The 21,858-nt window shown below is 38.9% G+C and overlaps 1 protein-coding gene across 3 annotated transcripts in view; it reads right to left on the minus strand.

The window, feature by feature from the left end:
* Positions 1–7,706: 7,706 nt before the first annotated feature.
* The window catches only part of cadpsa (Ca2+-dependent activator protein for secretion a), a 196,222-nt gene continuing 182,070 nt past the window's right edge, over positions 7,707–21,858 (minus strand). For all 3 annotated transcript variants that reach the window (XM_076749685.1, XM_076749676.1, XM_076749669.1), the window contains 2 exons: positions 12,395–12,499; positions 7,707–11,184 (listed from right to left, as the gene is read on the minus strand). In XM_076749685.1, coding sequence (XP_076605800.1) covers positions 11,011–11,184; positions 12,395–12,499 — 279 coding nt within the window. In that variant the 3' untranslated portion in view covers positions 7,707–11,010. The remainder of the gene's footprint in view (positions 11,185–12,394; positions 12,500–21,858) is intronic.

Below are 21,858 nucleotides of genomic sequence, written 5' to 3' on the forward strand. Positions count from 1 at the left end.
GCAGGGGTGTGCTTTCTGCAGAATCTCTTTCTTTTGCTCAGTGTGAGAGAGTGGAGATAAACAGACGTTGGTTCAATAAAGCAACCACTTGAGCAACCTGCCCCTCAGTTCTCTTCAGTCTGCTAGCTCCTCATCAGATTGTCACCTCTCCCCCCTCCCCCCTCCACACCCCCTGTACCCCCTGGCCACTTTTGCACTCCAACCCCTTATTATACTCTCCAAATATTTCTGCTCACATTTATTTTTGTGACCCTCTTCCTTCCTCTGTGGAGTAAGTGGGACTGGCCCATGGCCCAGTGAGGTGGGAGTATGGGAGTTTATGTATGTGTGTGTGTGTGTGTGTGTGTGTGTGTATGTGTGTCGAAGGGGGTTTGAGATGAATGGAATCCAGAGACAAAGAACTGAACATCCGAACCTGCCCTGACATCTTTACAATGTGGTGATTAGTGTGTCAAAGTGAGACATTGCGCTCATATCTGAACTGTTCTAGCAGTGGTAAGCAAATGAGTGCAGATGTAATCAGTGCATGTAACTTAAAATACATCTCTGCGTGTCAAGATCGTTGTATCCATCCAGCACAGTTAAAATATACATGTCTTTTTTTCCTTAAGTTTTATTTGAACCTGTCATCCAGTTACTCACAGCTAATTAGAGACAGGTGATATGAAGTGAAGCTGTTGCCTGAATGGTACGAGACAGAAAGAAGAGATAGCTGATTTGGTAAAAGATTCACAAGCATCAGAACTTAGTGAATTCTTCTATTTTGCTATCAGAACTCAGAGTGACTCACCGCTGATCACGAAAGTCATTTTTCACATTTAACACTCTAATTTTCACTCACTGTGGAGCCCAGCTTGCTGTCACAAAGGAGCACTTTGCAGGCTGAGGTGGACAAAACACAGTACAGTCAAGAAGTGATCAGCATTTGATTGCATGTACTTTAGTCAACCAGTTCATGACAAGCTCTTGTTTATAGATTCCTTTGCACCAATGAATGCCCACAAAGAAGTTAACAAATTTCACGTTTCCATGTTACATAACTTATTGAAGTACTGACTATGTCTCTGACATTCAAGGATGAAAGCAAAATAAGAGACTTTGCTACTTGGTGCTTCAGTGCTGGATATTGAGACATGAGGACAGACCTACAACAGAGAGTCTGTACTTGCAAGCCATCAAACACATTCGAGACAAGTCTATAATGTAACCATATTATCTAATCCTCTGATTGGAAATGAAACGAAGCTGAATCTAATGCCCCAGTGCAATGGATTTTTTGGTGGCACAGTGGTAACACTGTCGCCTCACAGCTAGAAGGTCCCGGGTTCGATCCCCACCTGGAGCGCTGTGGGCGCTGAGGGTGTGTCCTCCACCATCCCTTCGGTGCCTGCTGCTCAAGGAAAGGGGTCTTTCTGTGTGGAGTTTGCATGTTCTGTGTTCACCTGGGGTATCCGCCATAAAAAAAACCCCACTAAAAACATGCAAGAAGATCACCACCTGACCAACGGTGACAGGAAGGAACTGGGTCTGTGCTGCTGTCGGCTGGCAGCCCACCGCTCCTGGTCTGCCGCAGAGGAAGGACTACCAGGATGGGTCCAACGCGGAGGAATTAATTTCACAGAAGCATGAGCATGTGCATGTAATGTATGTGGTTGTGTGGAATGATTAATAAAGTATGTCTCTTCTTCTTCTCTTCTCTTCTTTATCAAGTTTACCAAGTCTATTGTTGATATGTGTGAAAGCACATTTTATAGTGCAGTCAACAGTACAATGCACATCCAGTATGTTTCAACATAATAGAACATATTGACATGAACTTTTCTAACACAGCGGTTTGTGATATGAAAATAAGAGTTTGGCCATTGAAAATCTCATGCCAGAGGCCATTTTGTAGACTGGTTATGATTGTGATTTTTTCCATTTCTGCATCAGTGGAGGATTGAAGCAGCTCAACATGATTTCCCCTGTTTCACATGATTCAAATAGATTAGCACTGGTGTGTGTGTGTGTGTGTGTGTGTGTGTGTGGTTTGGGGGGGTGTATTACTCATGTTGTTTGGATATAATTTGTTTACACAGTCACACTGTGGGGACCTTCCTTCCTTATGGGGACAAACACACAAACTGCCATAATGTGAATCTTTAGGATGTTAGGGTGGAGACTTGATTTTAGGTGAGGGTAAGGGTGTGTGTGTGTGTGTGTGTGTGTGTGTGTGTGTGTGTGTGTGTGTGTGTGTGTGTGTGTGCGCGTGTGTGTGTGCGCGTGTGCATGCACAGCCTCTAGCTCTGTAGTGAGTCAGGTGAAGACAAGTCTTGGTCTTGCTCAGGTGTCATTGGTCAGTCATGAGGAACAGAGGTCTGCTGTCAGAGCGTTTGAACTCACTGAAATGAATTCTGGAGGATTTGAGTCCAAAGGCTCAAAGAAATAACTGGTACTTGTTAAGTTTACACTTGATAACTTGCCCTTATGATATTTGGCAGAGACTATGCAGATGACGTATGCTTGTCCAAGTTCATTTGAATCTCTCAAAATCTTAAGGTCCATTGACTCCATTGAGCCCTGAAGGTGGAATTATTCTCTGTAAAGCTGTATCAGTGTCATCCAGACACTTTGCAGCTTTGTAGAGGTTAGTGCCATTCGACGCCACTGATTGTATGAAAATGGTAAGATACATAGCACTGCCAATGACTTTGAAGGTGGCTGTTAAATTAATATATTACTGTTAGTCGGCTATTTTTCATGTGAAATAGTATCAGAGGTTGGTCTGAACCAAATACCTGTTGAAAGTGAAATTCTGTGAACTTCCCAGCATTATATGAATGAAAAGGGCATATAACTTCAGCACTCAGTTTATTAATGTATTTCTTGAAGAGTATGTACACATCACTTATACATTATGCTTCAGCTGTGATGAGAGGGGCTTCTGACAACAGAGAGTTAAGAGGAGAGGGTGATGATAAAAAAAATGGATGGCAGAGATGGTGGAAATACAGTCATTGTTTCTATGCTTCTATTTATTTTTTTAAGTGCTTACTGTATTAACTAAGGAGAGTGGGAGCTGTATTGTATAATGCAGCGTGGAATGACACGAACACTGTTTGTATGAAGCGTTACAGTCATTTGGAGAGGAGCCAGTTCTCTTACCTAATCTCACAGTAGTTTGAAGACACCGCAGATGGCAATAAAACAACACATTTAGAGACATTATTTGGTTTTAGGGTGTGTTTCAGTAGCTTTAGTTTTTTTAATGTGTTGTTATGTAAGAGATTCAGTTTACCTGATTATTAAATTAATTTTCAAGTTTAGGCTATTATTGGAATTTCCACACAATTATAGTTACATTTGAAAGCTAAGAATCAAACATAGGACAGCCTCACAAAATCAAAATACAAAAAAATAAATAAATTGAAATCACTGACTACAATGAAATTGTTCATCACTCAGTCACAGCTGACTATACTATATATACTTTATACTATTAAAACCTAATTTAAAAATGTTTCTCTCTATTTAACAGTTACTAAATTAGGTTTTATAAATAGTTACTAATTTGTATTTTATTATCAAATTTTATACAGTGCTGTGACTCAAAGGGCACAGCAATGCCAGATAATGTACAACACAATGTTATGACAGTGCAAGAAGGTTTCCTGAACATTGACCAATAGATTAATGTCTATGACATAGATTTTGACTCAATGTTCAGCATCAGATTTCACCCGCTGCACTAAACAGATGTATTGTACATGATTGGGTCATATCATGCTTTAATTAGAACCCTCACAGTAATTAATTTTGTGATTCCAGTGACTGTGGGAAGGTCTGCCTTGCTTCATTATTCATTACTGAACTGGGAGTGAATGTGAGACTATTACATGCAAATGCCCTAATTACATTGTTTCTGTGTGTATGGGTGTTGCAGTAAGCAGAAGGTTTGCAGTGAAAAAGCCTTTGCTCGGTGTGTTACTGAATAACAGAGACAGATAACAGAGCCATTTTTTTCAACTTGTTGTTCACCACTCTCAAAAATTTCTACCTGCATGAGGAACCGTAGAAAACAGTAGCAGCCCATGCTGGCCAATCGGACTTCTTGCAGTTCCCACATGGTATCTCCATTGCTGCCTGAGGTGCTTGTCAACTACAGAATAGTGAATGCTGTAGCTTCAGAGCACGTGCATGGCGCTGTCCTCGGTACAGAGTAACCCCTGCTGTTGATGAAATATTAAAATATAGGGAAAAAATGGAAGTCACCCTCTTAGAGGCCACGGTGATCAGTTTGCTTGTTTTGTCCGACCAATAGTTAAAAACCATCAGATATTCTATTTGCTGTCATATATGACAAAGAAAACTTATGGGTTTGATCATTCTGAAATGTACTTCACAATGTTCAAAGATGTAGGATAATGTATCGCAGTTTAATTGATGAAATGTTTACAGAAACTTGGCACTTTAAAAAATGTATGTCTGATCAGCAGAGCCTCATATAAAGGGTATTGTGAAATCAAAATACTTTTAGAAACACCTGAATTGTGCAAGACAAAACAAAAACAAATAAAAATGATCCAAAATAATTTGTTTTCTGTTTCATTTTTTTTTTTTTTTGATAAATGATACTGTCTCACCACTTACAGTTGAAGTTACAGCTGTGGAAAAAGACCGTCTGAAGGAGAAAAGTATCTGGTTAAAAAAAAAGGAAGAAAAAAAGAGGTGTGTACAATCAAATGTGCCTGCAGGGGGAGGATTAACTCCTGACATCCATCTAATAATAACAGAGGCCTCAGCAGTCCCAGTTTAAGACTGTGATACTGTTGATCCCAATATGGGCTTTAACGGTATACAACCATGAAACAGGACAAACAGTCCTGTGCAGTATTCATCCCAGAGGTACTATAAAACAATCTACCCTCATGTCTTGCCTGAACATAGAATGAGATTGCTTTAAACTGTAAGCTACTCTTTTCATGGAAAAGATCTAAAATTAATCAGCGGGCTTGTTGTCTCCTCTTAAGGCCACGATAAGAAGGTTTTGGTGCATGGGGATGGAAACATAAGAAGCTTTGGGGGCTGCTTTTATTAAAAGGATCTGACATCTACCTGCCCTCTCAAATGGCAGGCAATTTTGACACTTCTGGCACGCAAAGCAGCCGTACAAAAATAAACACGTCTCCTGGGCTGTAGGCCTATTCTGTTTTGATGCTGTTTACCTTAAAGAACACTGTGAAAATCATTGTAAATAAAATGCCTCTTCACAACAAATCACAGACCAATTTATTTGGCAACTTGAATGTCTACACATGGGCTGATTTCTCCCTTCATCTTTTCATTTTCCTGTTGTCATTATCCACACGTATCATGTCAGAGACGGCTTGATGGACTCAATGTGTCGGAACGGCTTGTTCTCACATCCGTATCACTGCAGGACTCCCCACAGTACAGCAGCAGCCTGTCAGTGCTAAGACTCTGGGCCAGTTCTCATTGTGATGGTCAGTTGGAGATTCTTTTTATTTTGATACAGTTATCGTTTCCCATTTCCCCACTTGATTGGAGCTTAAAAGCCAAAGCAGCTCAGATCGTGCCGGCATAAATCTTCAGCCCCATTAATCCGTTGCGGTGTCGTGTCTCGCAGAGACTGCCCAATCATGTCTGGATATTCCTGAGGAAATTAAATGAATGATATTCTGAGGCAGCTCACTGACACTACAGATTGGATGTTGAAATAGGTGGGCTGCTTTGTGTGTTTTCTCTTGATTACTGGGTATATGATACATGATGTTGAATGATCATCAGGATGTCAACTGAATAATCAACAAAGAAATATGGAGGAGTTTCATTTTACATATTTTCATTAACCATGAAGTACAAACTTATTAAAAATGTCTCAAATGTAAATGGACTCACTTGAATGATGTCTGATATAGAAGAAAGTAATTGCTGTGTTTTAATGTTGAATTATGGTGTGTGAAAGGCCTGTCCCACATTAACATCATTTTACACGACATTTTAAACCCTTGACCTCAATTTGTCATTGAAATTCATTCTAGCATATTGTTACACTTTCCCTATAAATCTCCAGCTTGTAATATCTTGACTATAAAGGTCTTATGAAATGGCAAATGCTGTTTGTGTTATAACATGGTGTTCCAACCCATCTGGCATTTTGTATTAGTTGTGCTGTTGCAGTAAAATATCTTCATCCTCCATAAAATAGCACCAGTACCATCTTACTCCAAAGTGGTAACATTCTTCAGTGGATGCATGGATCCGTTAGGCTTTAAAACTCAAACTGGTCTTAATGAAATGCTTGTCTTTTCCAATGTTAAAGCATAATTTGAAATTTCTGGTTAATTCTCTTGTTATGTGTCTCTGAGTCAGATGTGATGAGAAGATTAATATCAGCTGTGACTCTGTACATCCATTTCAGCAAAGTCTGGAATGAGTTCAGCTAAAGCTCAGACAGAGATGAACCTGATAGAGATGTCCCAAGCCAGTCCTGAAGATTAGCATCAGGGCTGATTTTTTGTCAAATTCAGCCTGCTGGTGTTGTAGCACTGGTCAGCAGTGCAAGCAATTCACTACAGGCTGTGTGTGTGGAAAATTTAGAGTGTGATTGTTAAAAATGATCCTGCCTCAACGATGCAGTTTCAGACACAGACGCTGGCAGAATGCATAGATTTGCTAAGCTTCAGCACTGATAAATCTCTCTTTCTCTTTCTCTTGACTGTCACTTTTTCACCAGTTCGAATGTGAAACATTGCAGGTCATATCAGCAGTCACTAATCAATATTAAATCCAAAGCTGATGTCATCAGGTGTCACATGTAGATTTCCTCAAATTCTCAGTGTTCCTCTAAGTTTTGAGCAACCCTTGTTTGATCTAGAAAAGCATCCACAGCAAACTCTAAAAGCACTATTGTTGGATCATAAGTGCTAATATTAAATAAATAATACAACGGTGTTGATTTGTTTGCTGGATAGGCATGTCTGGAATGACTTATGTCATTGCAAAAAAGTCAAAACATTTTAGGCAACAACTACATATGTCTGGATAATACATGTAAATCCACCATTAGTATCATTCAAGGAGAAAATCGAATTTCACTTGTATTTTGATTCACCTCATTTCCCCCAAAATCTTGTTTTTCTCTATTCTTCTAAGAAGGATTTGTTCCCCCTTCTATAACATAATTAAAAGATATCCTCTCTTCTTTTAATTTGAGACTATATTATATCTAATCCTCCAGACTTTAGTTTTAGCTTCCATCTTGGGCTCTTGATTTGATTTTGGTCATTGCTGATTTGATCTCCGGCAATTCTTTCAATCTCCTTCTCGACAGTAATATCAACTCTCAAGATGAATGATGCTTTAATCCACAGCATTAATCTCAGACTGTCTTTCTTAAGAAAATGCAGTTGTGGGGGAGGAAAGGAGGTCAGGTCTGTGGATTAAGAAATATGTATTTTTTGCAGTCTGCTGACACAACATCCCTGTTTACTCTAAGTGGTTATCTCTTTGTCCAAAATAGTACTAGTAAAAGTAACTGCCACATCTTCAACTAAATGCATTAAAAGTCATTAAAAGCTTTCTATAACAAATGCAAAGATTTTAGACTTGTTTAAGGAACAAATCACAAAGAAAACCAAACCTCTCCTTAATTCACATTCAATCAGTCAATTCACAGCAACAAAAATGAATGAGGTGACAAGGTCTTTCCACATTTGCCATTCATCTTTATTTAAATGTTCTTGGCTTTGGTGGGTTCTTCTACAAGGCAGAAGCATGATGAACCCACCGGTAAGATCACACATGGAGCAAAAACACTTAGAGGAGTGAATAATGGGGACATGCAGTACTTGCACACAGGGCGAAACACAGGTCTAGAAGTACAGTATAGAAAACAGCTGACACAGGAAAGTACAGGCAGACTTCACTTCCCATCATCTATTATAAAAACGTGGATTCGCCCCATCATATATCCTGGAATGAAGTACAGAGCACATACAAGAACATATACTGTAATATAGATGACAAATGAACTTTATTATTTGAATGATATTTTACTAAAATACAACATTTGCTTTAAAATTGAAAACGAAAGTTGAAAACAGGTTGATCAGTGTGATAAAACATAACTTAATGTGTATTGCCTCGCTAACCAACAGTATCTATTAACCAAAATAAAGAAAGGATAATGTCAGAGGTGTTAAGTTGATGTGGAAATCAAAGTACCCATGTTTGAAGAAGTGAGACCACAGGCAGTTAGGGTTTATTTCAACAGCAAGATACAACTTGTGTTGTCACCAGTAGATTTCTAAGTAGGCAGCTTGACACGATTCTTAAAGTAGTAGCACAGTATCACTTTCTTTGTACAGGATAAATGCAGCTGTCTCGCGTTCTAACAGAAGAAGCTGTGGTAGAGCACAATGTTGCCATCAGTGTCATACCTTTCGATGGTGTTGTAAAAGAGACAGACCTCCCATACTCTTTGATTCAAACTCCTCTCTTATAATTTCACTGCATAAAACACATATTTCCAAACACTATTCCCCATAAGTATTTTACACATTTTTTGCTTTTTGATAAATTTGTGCCTTATGCCTCAATATGCTTAAAGATTACTAAGATGAGCATGCATTTCATTTAGCTCCTTGTGCAAGTTTCCAACTGATTTCTGACTTACGTCTCACAATTAGGCAGATTAATCTGATGTTACTCACATGTTGAGGTTAATTACGCTTATGTTGTGTTAAATAAATGAGGTTTTGCCCTGCTAATGTCAGTCCTAGAGATGGTAATGTCAGCTGGTCAGTTGTCAATCCATCTGCACAACACTTTCGACCATTGGACCGTCATAAGGTGTTTAAACTATTTGCTGTGAAATTTGCTCTGGGTATTCCTGTGTGGCTCTCCAGAGGAGGATTTTTTATTTTGATTTAAATGTTTAGACAACTATTGGTAAGGTCATAAGAATTGCTAAATTGTCATTATGTTGTTTGTTCTGCCCAACAGTGCTGTCAGGTCTTTGATTGTTAGTGTGTTTAATTCAAATACACTCAGTCACAAGTTCATTAGATACACCAAGCTAAAACTAATGCAGTCCTGCAATAAATGCTACCTTCAAGAAGGGACTGCAGGTGAAGATTAGCTTTACGCTAACTCTGGTACAATACATCAAATGGTAACATTTGAGTTAATGTTTTAAAATTGTCCACGGTCCCTTCATAAAAAAATCATGAATAAAATGAAGGTTCTAATGTTTCGTTGCCACTGTTTTAAAGAGGTGCTGATTCAACTGTATTTTGTCATTTTGGAGTATGTCGTTTGTGGTATCTGTGCTGCATTATGCTGACAGACATTTTTATTAGTTTGTCCACCCAAGTTATATAAATGAGGGTAGGCTGTATAAGAAAAAAACCTGTATAATGCAATATAGCTAAACAGCACCACAAACTATATCTTTCAAAACAATCATACACTTGAAACTGTGCTCCAAACATGCTAACTTTGATCTATTTAGACTGCATTTGGCTAATGTGACAGTAACTATTTGGTTCACAGGGAGTGCCAAACCAAAAAAAAGGCCTGAACCACAGCGAACACATTGAGATTGGTGAAATGGCAGTGAAAATGACTGGTTCATTTGACACCAGCTAACAGGGCAAACAATGGGTCGTTTCAAAAGGACAAAATGACTCCTTCTGATTCAAGTGGTTGAAAGCTAAATGGTGTTCTCTTTTTAGTCAATATGTTACTAAAATTACAATTTGTTGATGCAGCCTTGGATTTCATTTGCTGTGTGACAGTTGTTGCGATCATTAGAGAAACATCGGGCATATTTTGAAAAGCTGGCCGAGAAGAGATGAAAGCTGTTGCTGTCACATCATGGCACAGCACATCACTTTAAACATTTTCTTTAGATTTACAGTTGAGACGTGATGCAGACCCATTACAAAAAAAAGTAATATGAGACCATTTTCACGCCCTTTACAACACTGCAACATAAAGTAGCTGCATTCACTGCACATTTTTAGCGCAACACAAAGAAATTCATAGGCTTGTTCATAAACACAGGATCAGAATGGTCATCCATATTGCTTGAGAACATTCAAGAGTCATTTTAGAAATATCTCATGAATGTTTTAATCTTAACTCTGTTGTTTTAGACTGTACAGTCTGACCTTAAACCGACAAGAAACAATCAATTCTGATGCCATTTGGATCAATCACAAGATGACCGCAACAATGAAAAGATGATCATGCATAAGTTGACAGGCTGAAAGAAAGCATATGTATCAATTTCATAATGTGACTGGGAACCACAGTATAGTGGCCTGGATCACTGGAGTGTTTCATAAGTTCTTTTCCTGCACAACTGCCTACAGTGAAGAGAGTGCTCCCTATGTTGTGTACTTTACAAAAAGTGAAAGAGACATTTTCCTGACAAACAAGATGAAAGTTCTCATGTAAAGACTGTAGACATTTAAGGCTGCACAACATGAAGATACAACATAATATTTTTCATGCCTTCAAAATATGTTAGATGCAGTTTTCTGCCTTTCTTTATTATGGGGAGTGTTCATGGTCATAATTGTGCTTGTCTCACAGTCATGTGTGTTTTGGCCTCTTTTGGATATGCTGGACACTCATTTGACACACAGTTCAAGAGAAATCAGTCAGTGTTTGATTGATTTAAACTACTATCCTATAGTACTTAGCTATTATGAAGTCTTAGTTTTGAGGAATTAAAGCTCAATGAAACTACACGGGGAATTTCAAAACTTGACATGACTCGCATCATGCAAATGTGGCACAAAAAACATTCTTCTTGTATTAATTCAGACAGAAATGTGGAATTATTATAGGAATGAAAAACAAAGCAAATAGTGGAGGGAACAAGTTGGATCATAGGCCAATCTGTTCTGACCTCATGGAAAGGCTGCATGGGTTCTCAGGCAGTATAATGCTCACCCTCGAAAAACCTGTGACATTCTTGTAGTTTTCAGGCCCTTTGATCTAGTTATCATTGTCCTCTTCATCACTGTCCTTCATGGAAATGCCTTGCATCCCTCCTTCCCTCACTGACGCAGTGGCTTCTTCCAAGGTCAGACGGTTTCTCACGGTTTCATACATCTTGCTGTTTAATGTGGAGTCCAGCACCCCTTGAAGGCGGAAGTCGCGGTACTTTTTCTATCACAGATAAGTAACAGAATCAAGAAACAGTTGGCAAGGAATTCCAGAAATTATTTTACAGGTCTTGTTCTTATGTTACTGCCTTTATTCTAAAGGCACTCCTACATTTTGGGAAATATGCATGTTACTCTTTATTCCATTGGTTGGTTTATATGTACAATGTCAAATTTGGACACCTTATCCAGAAGATAAGGCAGTAATTAGTGTTCAACAACAACATGCTGCAGCCATGTCATATCAAACAAATCTGAGCAGGCGACTGAGAAAACTCATGCTAACCTCCTAGTTATAATTACAACTTGGATATCTGACAATTTTGTATCATTTGATATCCCCCACTTGATAGAAAAGACAGACAGACAAAAGCATCAACTGATGCCAATGTGGCTGCAAAGCTACCATTTTCAGCAGCTCAGTGTAAATAAAGTCCTGTAATATGTTAAAACATCAGTGCTAATTAACAAGGAACTACTTAGCCTACACAGTCTGTCTTGTCTCTCAACTGAGTGTAAATCTCACAAACACAGTGTCTCATCTGGCTGGTGTTATGTAATCTAATCTACGTAGATCAGTACATTACATTTCATATGTTTATGTATGATTATATGATTCTATTTATATTTTAGATCTTATGTTGTAGACCTAAAATAGTAAATAGTATACGTAGTAGAATGGAAATACCACATAATCAAAACCAAAAAACCATCTGAAACATTTGAGAAATACACATTTTTCCTCTTTCCTGAGAAAAGTTGATGTATTGATAGAAGGAAAATAAATAAACACTGGTTCAAATAAGCAAATACAGTATTTAATAATGACATTACAAAACTTGCTTCCACCTCCTCATCTCATTTGTTTCATCCTCATCTTATTTGTTTTATTTCCGGTAGCATACAATGTCGTGGGAGATATGACATCAGTGTTGCTGACACCCACTAGCCTCCACTCTACTAGAAAGGCCAAATAAAAAAAGTGTAACAAGTGAAACTGATTTAAAAAAAAAAAAAAACACTGTGTCAGTAGAGGATATAAATCCATTTTTAACAATAATAAACATCAAATTTTGTGGGAGGCAGAATTTAAATGTTATATTGGAAGGGTACAAATCATTGATTCATTGAATAATCATGTGACAATAATTCATGGAAGCATTTTGTTTGCATTTTAAGATGAGGTTTAGAGTGTGAAAGGTAGCCATTCTCACCTTGACAATCCTGATGAGAATCTTCAGCTGATAAACGTGGAGCTGCAGGTCCATACGATCAGTCAGCCATGTTCCTACAAGGTTCATTGTGCTAGTGTACCATTGCTGTAACACACAAACACACAGGACGAAGCATCATCTAGTACTCCATGAAATAAATGTAGTCAAAGTTTATTAACTTCAGAACACACATAGGGCAGCATTTTAACATTCAAAACAATGAACCTACACCCTACAAATTAGTATCTGTAATGCATCGTCTTTGCTCACGGTGTATTTAGCAGATAAAGCAGATGATGTCATCCTGGCAGTGTATCATCATGACAGAGTTTCCTTGTCGATTACTGAGAGAGAGGCCGGAGGGATGAGCTGACAAACAAACCCTCAGCAGAAAGATGTCTCTAATCTGAAGATGTTCATGTCATGTTTGTTGCATTGCCACATCGAACCATTAGAAAATATCACATATCACAGAGCAAGCACTCCTCTAGAGCAAGGGGTTGTTCTGGTACAGTTTAGCAATGCCCACACAGTCTTCCATGGGACGCAAGCTTAGGAAACACTTCCTCCTCTTGTCATGTGGAGCCCCATCACATAGTCCCACAGGCTTAGGATCTATTTAAGTCTGGAGTGTGGACCCCGGGAAGATCCAGCAGCCAATGAGGTGTCAATTACTGGGGATCCTAATAAAGAGTATGGCTTATGATGTTCTTGGCGCACAGCAACATTTTTTTTTTTGCCATGGGCACTTGTCAAAGTCCGTGATACAAATCTTTTAGGTGTCAGTTTAACAGTATGTTCCAAGCTGCATTGGCTTTGACTGTTAGAGTCTCTCTCTCTGGTGATGAACATTAATGACAGAAAAGTAAGTAATTCTTTGAAAAGAAGGCTTCAGTAGAAATCCAGGACCTCCTTGTTATTTATATTATTATTGATATTTCACAGACCTTATTTATTGCAGTTAAGGCTATGGTTGTCAGAGTTTATTTGCATTGTGTTGAAAACTGGGTGAAACAGCAAGAGAAGACAGGCAGGTGAATTGTTGAACTGAAACAACTGGAAAAGTTAGCTGGTTTCTTGAAATTCTTGTGGTATCAGATTCCTTGGTGAGATGGAACAATGGATGCTTGAGATCTTATGTTTTGTTGAAAACAACTCACCATTACAGCAGTAGGTGAAGTGGTAAATTCTATTACATGACCTGGTTATTAAGCACTTCATCAACATAAAAGGGTAGAACAACGACTTTGCTCTTCAAATACCACTTACAGTTCTTGATGACATCTAGCAGTTCTTCCTATGAAGGTTGAATGTAGTTATTATCAAGTCACTTTGGACAAAGACTTCTATCAAATGGGCATCATATAATGTCATGTCATGTAGTCCAATGCTCTGGACACCCAGCATTTTTACTGGTCGCTTAGTCTGGCTGACATTCACATTTGTTCGTAGCCAAGCTACTGATTTAGTCACGTGTGATTCATTAATGTTTGCAGCCTGTTTCAGAAAGCCTGGTGTCATGGTGCTTACTCTATAATAAGTAATTAACTTTAAAAATTAGTAACTAGGCTAGAAAAATTCCATATTTAGTATTCCAAACATTGATTTAAAAGGGGTGTGACAGTGTTAGGGATGGGTGCCTATGTGTCTTATTGACATCTTTTTTTCTTTGAAAAATCAGAACAATATGAAGCTACAGTTCGCTAACATTGATCTTGTATCTGACCATGGAAGACTTGTTGCTGTGGTATGAAGTTTAGTGTATTTCATTATTTGTCAAATAAATTAGATAATAATTATAACCTTGGAAAGTTCCCATTTTGTAATTAAAAAGCTACACAGGTTCATTTTGTATCAACTTATACATGATTAGTTACTATCCAAGAATAAGACCAGATAAGCCAGAGAACATGACAATGAGTTTCAGTCCCTGTCAGTTTTTCCCTTGAGAATTGATAGACACAATTCAGTCAGTGCTCATAGAGTACTGAAGCAGAATAGCCAGCCCTCGTCCTGTTACCATTTACACAGGTGATATAAGCTTCAACCTTGAAATTCCTCCACTGCTCTATTTAGACAAGCCTTCTGTAAACAGTGACCTCTGTGAGGCACAGTGAGCTCAGAGCACGGCAGCCATGCAGAAACAGAGCCGAGAGGCTGCAGATGTTTCTCTGTGGGCCCTGGCTGTTGCCAGTCTAATTGATGGATAATGATGAGTGCGGGCTGATACTAATAGAAGCCGACTGACTTTCAACAGTCAGGGTCACAGTGGAAGAGGAAGGGGGTAGCAGTGTGTATATGTGTGTGTATGTGTGCTTAGGAGAAATGAGATGCCAGGGGGTATTTTCTAAGTTGTACCACATAGACTTAATTCTTTAACGTAAGCAGCTTTTTATTCTAATTATTGAAAATGAGCTCTATTGTCCATCAAATTTGGCAAAGCACACATTCAAAACATATTCCGTTGAAAAATGTTGTTGCAAAATATTAGGTGAACAGCTTTTTCAACCTCAGTAATAGTGTCTATTGATAATAGTGGTTGTTATTGTTAATGTATGGAAAAATTCAAGAAAGAAGAGACATAGTCAAATAATCTATTTTAAACTCTGTGCTTCATCGCTGGTGCTGAATCAAATCTTTATCTTAAAAATACTTTTTTAATTGAATTGCACCAACCCATCCATCCATTCATCCAGCCAGCCAGCCAGCAGGTGACAATGCAAAAGATTTGTATACAAATTGTACACAACTTTGTATTTCATTTTGTTTTTGTACCAGTCAGTAATGTGTTCAAGCCCTAGTAGCAATGATGATGTGTCTTAACAAAAGAAAAAAAAATTATAGTGTGCACTCATCTAGGTGGGGCAGAAAGATGGTGAGTTTGACTAACTGGCAGTGTACTAATACTTGTTCCTGTCATTCATCTTGGTTATTGTTATCACAGTGACCTCAGCCTATGATGAATACTCTGATAACTAACTCAATAAGATTTGCACTAGTTAGGTTTAAGAAATAATGAAAAACTCATGCTATAGCTTAGCACACAATCTGATAACATCATAAAACAGCTTTTGTCTAGATTGAGAGCTTTTCAGTGCTAGAGATGATCTTGTGGATTTCATCTTTGACACCTTACTTAGTCTGCCTGCACTAACAATAAATCATCACACAGCATCAAAATTACTTTGAACTTCTGCCCAATTTTGAATTGCCAGACCAAACCCATATGACCAAAGGCTGCTCAGTGTGACACCAAAATCACCTTTATTGGTCTGTTGGGGTCCTAAGAAAAGGAGAGAGCAGGTCTACATGTAGGTCAAGCTTAATCATTGGAACTTGGGTGAAAGAGAAGATGGCTGTGCCGAGGCAGTGCTGGGGTGAATCAGTGAGGCGACCTGGTGCCAGCAGCTTTCTATCTGTCGCTGTGTGCCTGTGAAGGCTTCGGCGTGGCAGCAGGCCTGTGATCTCGCCCCGAGCACAACCCCCTGCCGAGAGGCCAGGCCTGGAGTGACTGATCCACTGACTGGCTGCTCTCCCTCTTTCCATCATCCACTCCTCATTCACTTCTCCCTTTTCTTTAGACGTTGCACCATGCCACACAGCTCCCATCTGCAGCCATTTTTGCAGCAGCCATTTTGTGTCCAATTCTGATTTACTCCTCTTCATTTTATATAAAAAGAGGCTTGACAGTTATGTCACAGGTCTTCTTGCTGCCATGACTGGCATTTTGGAGGTCTGTCAGGGACATCTTGTGTCCCACATAATGCGTGTGATTTTCATCAACTTTAAGATATTTTCAATGCCAGTCTGAATGGAACACCAGTTTCATTAAAAAAAAAACCACACAAGTGACTGTTGATCCATCAGAAGATATGTGCATGCCAAGTTTAAATTCACATCAAGAGAACAGGAAACAAAAACTGCTCAAACTGTACCAAAGACAGAAAACGTGTTCAAGATACTTTTCCTTCTTCCATTCTAAGGACAGACGGTGTCTCAGGCTGTATAGACGCCAAAGCCCTTTGTGATTTGTGCTTTTGGTATATTAACTGACTTTTATCAAATAGGGGCAGCACTGTCAGCTGGGACAGGCCAGTTCACACCACTGCAACATTTCCCTGCAATATTCTGAAACAGATTCATATTGTCATGAATCTTGTGTCTGGACCGGGTTTTAAATGCTGTTTTCTTCCTTTTGGAACAGAACCCAGAAGTTCCAGTCTTACTTTGAAAAAGAGATTCATCAAAACAGAAAGACTGCATTTCCAGTAAGTAACTTCTTAAAAATAGACAGTCTGGAATTTAGGATACTGTCACAATTAACTTGTCTCCAACAAGTCTTCCAAACTAAACAAAACAGAATGTTGGACATTGCTTTTCATAACAACCCATATGAGTATTTTCTTCATTTTGTGAGACTACTGTTTGAAATTATAATTGATATACAGTTTAACACACCTTCCATCCAATCTGAAAACTACATTTTTCATTACTGTATATAAACTCAAAAGCCATCAGATATTCATAATGAAATTGTCCTAAAAAGACCAGAAATCTCATCAACTGAATTCTGTCGCATTCTCTGATGTAATCAAGGGTGATAATCCAACCCATGAATACAAGGCTAACACCTTCGTCCTTGTGGAGAGCATTATTTTCAAGTTGTCTTGGAAAGAGTCATCTTCTTAGGAAAGTAATCATAGAGGTGATTCCATGCAGATGGGCTATGTACTTGACATTTCATGGACAATCAGGTACACAGCTGTTCATTTCCCCAGCTGTTTCATCAGGCCCTGTGCTGTAGACTACAACTTATGTGATGCATCATTCAGCTCTAAGCACCATAGCTGCTGAATTCATCCAAAATTTATCCAAAATTTAAAGTAAATTTCTCAAAGTAACATTATAGGCTCTAAAAAAGTAGCAGTTTCATATCATTCCATTTTTGTCCATTCTGCAACGCACAGCCTCCACATAACAGCTCACAGACTTTGTTGATCGCCACTGCTCAAAGCAGGAAATGAAGTATGTCATGTTAAATATAAAACACTTGGAATTTTAAGTCAAATACAGTTTCTGTGACAATGAGGCTATTTTTCTCCCAATGCTAGCATCTTTGTAGGAGTATATCATAATTACTCACTGTCACCCATAAATTAAAGTATATGTTAAAGTAAAGGAGAAAATATTTTCTCCTTTAGACAGTACTTTCTCCTGAGCACTGTCTATATGCACAGCTTCCTGTCAGACTAAATTCAGCATGCAATACGCTTCACCAATCAGGTGGTTGGGGATGGAACTGGGTGAAAATGATGATAATGACTATGGGCAGACTGTAGGCAGTCCGAGAGGAATAAAAATTCTGGAGGAATGACAATTTGGGGATTAGAGAGGCGACTTCTGCTTTGCATGAAGCCTTTGACCATGAATGCACAGCAACAGTTTAAGGTGGCTTTGGTGACTGAATGTGCTCATATCCTCACATGGATTCTAAAATACAATAATTGCTGGAGTCAGTTTCAGAAAGTTACAGAACTTGTTAGACAGCCCCCACATTGCTTTTCACTACATTTACCTGGAATGATCATTTTCTCTTCTTAAACCTTTTCCTTTGATTTTCTATGGAACAATTGACTGTATAATTTTTTTTCTCAAATATTTCACAAAATTTAATTTGCCACCTTACCATCAGTTTTTCATGAGATATTGCATGATTTTCCTTTATTTACCACCATCTGTACTTTACATTTCTTAGGTTTTCTGCTCCTTTTACCAAGTTTTTATGCTGATCTGCTATCAGACCAAACAGAAAGGCTGCTCGTTTCTTCTGTTCTGACATTATCCCTCTTCCCCTCCAAATGGTGTTTCTTTACACCATTTTTTGGAACAATTTTTTCACCTTCTTTGACACATAACTATCTGAACTCTTCAAACCAACTCTTGAAAATAGCCACATATAAAAGCTCCAGTTTCACTTTAAACACCTGGACAAGGCGACAGTCCTTCAGGGCAGGATTAAGATGTGGTGTCCACATGTTGATAAACTTGAAAGCTGCTTTGACGCTTGTTGAGCTTGTCAAATGAACAGTGATGGCCCCTCTTGCTTTGTTCCTCTTGGCAGGAACTAACAAAAGAAAATCATCAGAACAGACAAATTCACCCAAGCTCTCTTTTTTAGACTGCATGGGGATCAGCAGGGGGCTAGCACTTGCTGACAGCCAAAACAAGCGTAATATGGCTCTGAATACATAATGCCATAACCCGACAGGGATCAAATCTGTGACATTCTAACGAGTTCCATCTGAAGGAAGGCTTTCCATTCCTTCAACTGGGTTATCTGTGTGTGTGCATTTGTGTGTTTTGTCACCTCATGACATGCTGATGAACTCCTACCTATACACAGGCGACATGCACGCCCAGCACAACACAATACACACACTCCCACATAGACACACATCTGCTGGTCCATCCCCCTTGAAGCGAGAGAAGGGAGACGGTACGACCTCCTGCCCCCATCTGACACCAATCCACCCATCCGCTGAAAACCCCCACCCACCACCACCACACATATACACACACACAAACCTCGCCTTGAAGCCAGCATTCACACCCAAGTCTTCACATGGTGCTTGGTGGGGGGGCCTGCTACCAGCAGGATTTGATGCAAAAAATGGCACACCTCTCCCTCCCTCCTTCCTCATCCACCTACTCACCTCTTTCATGTCCCTTTTGCATTCACTTGCTGTGAAGTATAATGAGATGGAACTGGCCATTTTAGATTTGGAGGGCAAACAACACATAAAGCTGTTGGCTTCAAGTTTCACCAGAGCTGCAATGTGCCTTTGTCAGCAAACAACTTTCGCTTCACTCTGAAAGTACTGTAAAGAATAACAACAGAAATGTGCATCAGAATAGATACATGTCTGTACTTTCTTTTAAACTGGACTGATGATGTGACATGGATGTGAGCACAAGTCCTACATGCACACTTTGTACTAATGCCCATGTTTGACAGGTGTTCAAGGAGCCACAGGAACTTAAGTGAGAACTAAATCTGAAAGTCCTTTTCACCCATTCCTGTTAGTGTTTTCCACTGCTACAAAATAGTTTGGTAATGGATTAAAAAATGACAGCCCGTGCTTGAGATCCGGTTTTTATTCAGAAGGACACAATTATTCACGTGTTCCTTGTTTTCAATATGGTGCAACAATGCTTTGACTTTCTTTGTATGTGATGGTTATTTATGTCTGCTTTAGAACATTGCCGATTTTATTTGAGCTGCAAACCAGTTTGTTTTTGTTCACTTTGCTTTGACACATCAAAATGGAGTCACAGAGGAAAGCAAATGATAGATAGACTGACGACAAAGTCCAGGCCTTCATCGCCATCATTGTTGTTGTGTAGTCACGCACAAAAATCTTGTGTAAGTGATGTTTTCATAACTTGACAGACTAATTTTCTCAATCTTCGCAGGTTTTTAGACTGCCATAGAAATATAGATAACAAAAAATAGTTCCTGGGACAAAGACCCCTTTTATACCTGGTATTAAAATGTGATCTGTATCCAGACTTGCGATCTAGATAAGGAAAAATGCATATTATGCAACACAATGGAAGGAGTCTGGCTCACATTGTGTTCAGATCTCAGGTAGTTGTAAAAGCAATCAGTACAATATGCTGCATCTGTACAAAACATTACATTGACACAGATACTGTATTTGTTTTTGGTAACATAAAATATAAGTAGTTGTTCAAATTTAGAGAGCGAGCAAGCAAGGAAGCTGAAGGAGACACGCATCTTATTTCTGATTACATGTGTATTCTATGCCATGAAAGCACCAAAAGATGTGATGTTCAAAAGACCTGCATGGAAAATGAAAGTTATACAGGTGGACTTGACTTGACTTGAAAAGAGGGATGTACTTCGTTTAACAAAGTTTACAAAGTTTTTCCTCACTCAACAATTCACAAAACTCCTCAATTACATTTTAAGTTCTGGGTACTCACACGTTTGTGGACACACATCAAAAGGTGGCTCATTTAAGCATTACAAACTAATTTGTTTGACAATATGCAGGTCAGGTTAATGCTGCAAAAATATGGCATTCATGAAGGAATCAAATGATTTTTAATGGCAACAAATTACAAAAGGAAGTGGAGTACCTTGAAATATATTCCTGGGCAGTGGGTGGATGTAACTAATTAAAGGAACAACCACCCCTAAGGGGTATGCTGAGGTCAAAAAGTTCCCCTCAACAGTTACAAGAAAATAGACAGAAAACAGAGATTTAGCAAGCGTGCAGAGAGGGTAGAGGGGTTTGAGGAGGAGGAGCATGGGAAATCTGCACAAGCAAGAGCCCATCTGAGTGCAATCCCCAAATTTTTAGCTAGAGTAGATCAAATCTGAGTGAGCAGGGTAGACATGAGTGAGGGCAGAGTTTTGAAGGGGAACCTTAAAAATGTAAACTCTTGGGTAAGTCTGCATGCTCTAAAGTTAAAAGACAATCACCATCAACGTGCATGTGAGTAAAAAGAGCAAATAAGACAAGAATATTTACACATACACACACACACGCACACACACACACACACACACACACACTCACGCACGCACGCACGCACACACACGCACGCACGCACGCACGCACACACACACACACACACACACACACACACACACACACAAAAAGAAAAAGCCAACTGATTTGTTAGGTCAGAGGCCCTCTTTTGTGGAGCCGCTCAGGAGCTTTTGTGCTGCTGAGAGCAAGGAATGTTGGAGCTGAGGAGGGGCCTCACCACAGGGGGTACACAGGGATTACAAGCAAGCAGGAACTCTGCCTCTTTCTGCCTCTGCTGCTACTCCTGTGTGTGCATGCATGGTGGCGTGTGTTTGCTTCAAAATTTACCCTGAGTGAAAAACCTCATTAGTACTGACTAGATTTCGTCAGGAGAATATTGAAAATACTGAAAGTTGGCACTCTGTGCTATAGTCTTGTTTACATATTGTCTGATCAGATACTTAGTCATTTAAATTATAACTTCGTTTATTTTGTTGTGTATTTTCCTTGACTGTTGTTCACCTGTTTGTATAGAGGCAACATTGATCACTTGTGTTCTGAATTGTGTTTATTACGTTAGACATATTGTGATTTAAATTTATCAAAATGTTTTTGTTTGTGTAAGGTTCTGCATTGTTTATACCTAACACTTTTATGAGGAAAACAGTGCCTACAATGGAAAAACATGGTGACACTGTTGCTCCACACTTCTTAAAGTGCTTATCTGAAGTTAATTTAGGATGAAAATTATAATTAAAAAGGATCGTGGCTTTGGTTTGGGTAAAGGTTAAGGTTTGGTGTTTAGCTGAAAGGGTTAATATTACAGTTCAAGTTTAAATGAATCCAGTAGGTCTTCACATATTCAGAAATCTGGAAGTGAAACCACAGGTTGATTCCCTGTTTGAC

Source organism: Chaetodon auriga, chromosome 2, assembly GCF_051107435.1.
Source record: "Chaetodon auriga isolate fChaAug3 chromosome 2, fChaAug3.hap1, whole genome shotgun sequence".
Lineage (NCBI taxonomy): Eukaryota > Metazoa > Chordata > Actinopteri > Chaetodontiformes > Chaetodontidae > Chaetodon > Chaetodon auriga.